This window comes from Rhopalosiphum maidis, chromosome 1 (genome assembly GCF_003676215.2).
Source record: "Rhopalosiphum maidis isolate BTI-1 chromosome 1, ASM367621v3, whole genome shotgun sequence".
In the NCBI taxonomy this organism is placed as follows: domain Eukaryota; kingdom Metazoa; phylum Arthropoda; class Insecta; order Hemiptera; family Aphididae; genus Rhopalosiphum; species Rhopalosiphum maidis.
Genome location: NC_040877.1, coordinates 15,908,668 through 15,914,910, shown reverse-complemented (window position 1 = coordinate 15,914,910; position 6,243 = coordinate 15,908,668). Strand labels below are relative to the sequence as shown.

Genomic DNA, 6,243 nt, shown 5'->3' with positions numbered 1-6,243 from the left:
CTATTTTGCCTATATAACACCCCGTGCAACCATTTTAGGTATATTATAATTATAATAGTAATAATAACGATCAAGTCTAACAAAATCAGACACAAAGCTGTTTGTAACAGGTATTGGAAACTTGTCTTGGTAACTTACGCACACATATACTTAATTACCTAACTCATAGATGAGCGGGTAAAATTCACATAGTTTTGTAGTTGTCTAGTCAAATTGTTCGGTGGCGTATACACAACTTTAGTAATGTTTCGATGAGGGAAATCATAAAAATAAAAAAATAAAAATAAAAATATATATATTATATATATTATATTTATATTTTTAAATATAAAAATCCAACCTTTATTTAAAAACATAAACAAAGAAACTTTTTAAGATTGTTTTTTTCGTTACAGGTAAGGTATGTAGAGTAAAACGATTTATAAGTATTATTTTTCTTTGTTGCCACTTATTCGACAACAACTTGACTAGTTTCCAGAACCTTTGACCCAGGTTATTTATTCCTACATGAAGTTTTGTGTTTGTCCATCTGGTGAAGGTCCGCCGGTACTGATCGCCAACAATAAGTTAGAAAAATCTAGCATTGCTTTAAACCGATGTAAAACTTCTAACCGAAGAGCAAGAGTACTTATCTATAACTTATGATAATATAACAACAATTGGAAATAGAAATAAAATGAGAATATATAACTAAATTTTTTGATCTAGGTTTTTTTTTTACTTTTTAGATTTTTTTGTATTTTTTTTTTTTTAATGTTTCACAATAGGTAGTGGCGGTTTAAATATTGTCAAAAAGGCGTAAGCTTTTTTCGTTTTTTTTTTTTATTTTTTCTGATCCCTGTGTTTTAAAACGGACTTTTCGACAATACTTAAACCTATAGTGAAAAATTAAAAAAAAAAATACAAAAAAACCTAAAAACTCAACAAAAAAAACCTAAATCAAAAAATATAGTTTTATATTCTATAATAAAATATTAATATTTTAATAGGACATAATAAAAGAATTTATCTTCTCGAAAAGTCCGTTTCGAAATACTGCGAGCAGCCGTCCTTGTACTTTGCTGGCGCTATCACCCGGCACGGATCCACCCGACCCACGTTTATGACGAACAAATCCGCGTCGTCCACAAGTTCACGGTCTTCCGAAAATTTTTTCGGAGGCTGCTCGTCCCCGGGACGAGTGCCCTTGATCAGGTGGTCGATGAATGCGTTTTCCGGTTCGCTATTTCTAAACGGACAACGGGCGACTGGACAATTCAGGTCAAACATACATGGTTTTCCGCGATTATTTTTTTTTGTGTCACTGTTGCGCAACGGCTTAGTTGTCTCCATCTCTTTGTACAAAACTTTTAGCTTTTCCATCATCGTCAAAACGCAGTTAGCCTGTCTCATTTCTTTGGCGCATTGCAGATCTACATACGAAAATGTAATATATTATCTATTTAGATACAGTAGTTGATATACAAGGAGGGGGACGGTGACAGATGATTTGTCCCCAAGTACAAAATTTTAGTTATAGTTTTGATTGTTTTTTTAAAAAAAAGAAACAGTTACCTACGATTCACGCGACGTACATCCTTCTACTATACGCACTTGAAAAATGGCGAATAAGTGGCGGCATATTAAAATACAATTTTATGTTATCAATTTTACAATTTCAGTGAAAAATGTTCAAAACAAAATGTAAATATGGGCTTAATAGTAAAACTGAAATTAAATTTGATTATATATCTATAGATAAAATAATGTATGTTAAATAATTGAATGATTTAAATATTTGTTACCTAGCTAGAGTAACTATTTCAATTAGTCGGTATGCATTAAAATCTTCAAATCGTTTCAAAATCAAAATACAAGATATACCTACCTAATAAAATTGAAGTTAAAAAATTAAAATAATAATACATTTCAAGCACAGTGTTAATTAACTGTTAATTTCATTAACCAGACGATAAAAATATAACTTAATGACGGTTATGAACGTAAGTAAATAATTATTTTAGAAAATGTTAATGCAACAAGTGATAAATGCATACGTATTGTACAGATTATATTGTTTGTTTTCACATCCTCAAAAAAAGCGTCAATTTGTTGTATCTACACCGACGACTTCACACGACAGTGGCATATTTTTTTTATTTTTCTCTCTCTAATTATATTATTGTTATGCTATTTAAAATTAGATATTTTTTCGGTCATATGAATGTCTAGAGTAATTTTCACTGAAACTCATTAAATGATGAGAAATGCTTATGGTGATTAGTGATTAGTGTTTAGGCCGTACTCAGTGTTATTCAATTGGAAAAAGTGTATTAATCAAGTTGGAGAATATTTCGAGGGTATTACTTCTCAATAACTTGGATGTAATGAATACATTTAAATTAAAAAAAAATTTAATGAGATGTGTTAACATCTCATATGATAAAATATTTTGAAAAAAATAAAAGTATTCGTTTTTAACTTATACATAATGATGGGTCATAATTACCTTCCTTAGACTTTGGTCGTGTCTTTCTACACGAAGTTTTGTGTTTGCATATTTTCTTCGGGGGCAACGGTTTTCTCTCAGAACAATTTACCGTCGACGGTTGTATGGGAACAGCTTTGTACTGATAATTTTTGCTGTCCGGAGCACGATTGAAATGAGTCACCACTAAATCCCCTTGCGAAGTCAACCGAACGAAGAGTTCTATGCTGCCCACAGGATTCGGACGACCCTTTTCGTACAACGGCAAGACCTTGTCGCAAAACACACCACGTTTTTCATTTATGTACAATAATAACACAAGTATAATAACATAGGATCATTTCACTAATTTTAAGAAATGTATTTTTTATGTTACCCGTTTCAATTTCCGTGACCTCTCAACCTGATTGGGGTTCAGTATAACATCAGTGAACGTCCGGTCAAACTCGAGATGCGTCTGTGCGACGTATCGCATTTGTTGCTCACCGTCTACGCGCCTGTTCACGCTGATTTTCGCGCAAAAGTCACGGGCCGCCCGGCAAAGGTCCGCGTTGTTGATAGCGAACAAGCATGACTTGCCGTTGGTCATCAATATCTCGCCACCGCCAACTTTACCATCAGTGCAAAAGCCACCCTCGCATACCACCAATTCAACCAGCCCTGGGAACCGGAAACACACGCACACCGGACACGTATTGTGCATCTGGATCTGGTCCGTCAACGTCACGCGGTACACGATCAGCTCCAACATAAATATACTATTTCCTGTAACCGGCATGTTGTGGTCGGCTGCTATAGCTTATTAACGGTGACAGTCGGTATGTAATGAAATTTTATTGAGTTCTGCGACCTCAATTCGCGTTACTAAATTTTGTTGAAATAAAATTTTGTAATTAACTATAAATTGTGCTTGTTATCAATAATTAAGATTTACGTCTAGGCAACCCACTCACTGTTTTACTCGTTGTTGACTTGACGACCCAAAATAAAGACTGCACGTAGTTGATTAAACTATTCAAAATGAATACTACCGTTTAAGTATGTGTGGTCAGAATATGTATATATAACAATACATGCCTATATTATAATATATTATTTATTTACGGTGAATCTATGAATCAATATCCTGCAACCTGCAGGATATAGACGACAGACGACATATTATAAAGCATATTAGGCATCGGACTATATAACATCTATTTAGCGGACCATAGTTTGTCACGTACAATACGGGCAGGCATTTTGACCCGGTTTGATCCTCTATTAGAACAGTACGGTGTCTTGATATAGGGGATTCAGATGCCACAAATGTTATATCGGGCATCGAACTATAATGCCTTTTCGGTCGACCAAAGACATCATTATTTGACATGTCAAAAAGGTTTGTTGAGCCGTTTGGCTTGATTAGGCCCATACAAACAGGCGGTGCCTTGAACTAGACTTCGGACATAGTTGAAATATGAAGCATTGAAGAGAAAATCGTTGTCAGTGAAAAGTATATGGTTTTCAGGACCAACTACGTGTGACGTAATTAAATAAATGATAATACAAGTTCTTTATAATATTATATATGTACGAATACAAGACGTACGTCACGACTTTTTAACTACAAAAAACTATCATTTTCTAACAATAATGTCGAAAAACATAATATAATATATTATATAAACACTTTTAACTTTAAAGTACAAATTAAATCCAATTAGCAATACAAAACCTTAGACTCCCTTCAAAGTTGAGAATCGAACAATTTTTCAAATTCTTAACATATAGTGTATATTATACTAGCACAGAAAAACCCATCATTGTATTGCTAGTTCAATAAATTCATTCCTCCACTCAAAATTTAAATTAAAGGAAAAACAGGATTTTTTACGTAAAATCGATTTCCGTATTTTGTTGCAATTAAAAAACGAATAACCGTAAATGTATAATTATCAACATATGTTTACATTTATATTTCCTTTAGTGTTATTTTTAAAATATTTGAATTTTTTTTCAGTTAAAAATGTGAATTTTTTTTTTAAATAATTGTCAACAAAATTTCTATTGCTCGGTCTAAGAATTAGAAAATGTAATAAAAATGTCTTTATAAGATGTCAGTAGAGCTATTTAAAAATATTAAAGATACACAGGTACGTTATTTTTTAAAAAGCGTATGAAATTTAAATATTTACAAAATTTGTCTAAATTACAAAAATTTGCAAATAATTTTATAGTGAAAAATGTATTTAGTATTTAAATTTTATAGCTAAGGGTTGAAAATTAAATATAAGGTTTATCATGAGTAGCTAATTTTGAAATAAGAAATATAAAAATATATAAGTAATATTTTTATGTAAAATTTAAATCAATTAGATTTTTCTTTTTAGAGGACGTTATACCCGCATGTGTTGTCTCTCACTATCTGTCTTACTTATGTTGATCATAGCAAATTTTCGTTCAACAGACCACATTTTGTGATGTTAGCTTTAAAAATACAGTAAATTTACCTATTATTAAATTTAAATGTAAGAATATTATCTAGAAAATATCATATGCTTTTATTAATATTATCATTTTAAAGTGAGTTATAGCTTTGTAAAATATTACAACTAATACAACTTTAAAATATTCATAACTCGTTTTAAAATAATATCAATAAAAGCATGACATTTTCTAAATAATATTCTTACCTTTAAATTTAATAATAGGTAAATTTACTCTAATTTTAAAGCTAACATCACAAAATGTGGTCAACTGAACGAAAATTTGCTATGATCTACATTAATAAGACAGAGACAACACATGCGGGTAAAACGTCCTCTTAATGGTTTGAAATTCAAATTTGTACTAAATTTACCTAATTTTATTAACATGGAATACAATTTTTAATTAGGTTATGATTCAAAAATATTATTTGTGTAGATCAGAAACTTTAACGTTTATTTTCATGTTTTATGACTACACACAAATTACATTTTCACAACGTTTGGGTTAATTTTAAGCTTTAAGCTAACACCTATAATTATACACCACAGACGTATTCACACCATTCCACGATAAGACAATATTGACTCATATATTTGTAACAATAGACAATTATATAAACAATATAAACTTCTATAATAGTTGAATATGTATAATCTAATAATATAAATATAATTATAGGTAATATAAAATATCTAGGCTGACAGACCGTTTCCGTTCTAAACAGTATTTGTACACAATGATGTATAAATGAATTAAAATTAACACACCCATTACAGTGACCTACTGACCACTATATATACTAACTACTCTACACTTATTGTACGGCAGAGCAATATCCACTTATCCACCTCTTATTGACATTTTTTGATTTGAGTTTACACAACCAAAATATTATATTTATGACATATATACTTGATACTATTATATTATGGTCATGTCGTTGAGACATTTCCTGTGATTGATACGTGATGCTACACAGTGATTGTGTATTAGCATTAATCAATCACAGGTATAGTTTACACATATATGAATTTATATTTTATATCGTTTCCGTAAGACAACTCACTCGTTTCCACGCTGTACAAATACTGCATCGTATTATCCTACATAATATATGTAAATATCTGTTTTCACTTTATAGATCCGTTGGGTATACAATGTATACTATACATAATGATCTATATGTGTCCATTTGATAAAACAAAAGAAAAATAGTTGAATTTTAATTATTTGTGTCAATGACTTTTTTTTTTTTTAATACAAGCAAAGTAAACCCTACATAATTTTTTGGAAATTCACCACTT

General features: G+C 30.6%; 1 protein-coding gene across 1 annotated transcript; it reads right to left on the bottom strand.

Moving 5' to 3' along the window:
* Positions 1-750: 750 nt before the first annotated feature.
* LOC113549668 lies at positions 751-3,323 on the bottom strand. The gene is made up of 4 exons (XM_026951072.1): positions 2,844-3,323; positions 2,489-2,738; positions 1,016-1,412; positions 751-790 (listed from the first exon to the last, which is right to left on the bottom strand). Exons 1-4 carry the CDS (start codon positions 3,243-3,245, stop codon positions 751-753), a joined length of 1,089 nt encoding a protein of 362 aa, XP_026806873.1. The 5' UTR covers positions 3,246-3,323.
* Between the last annotated feature and the right edge of the window lie 2,920 nt (positions 3,324-6,243).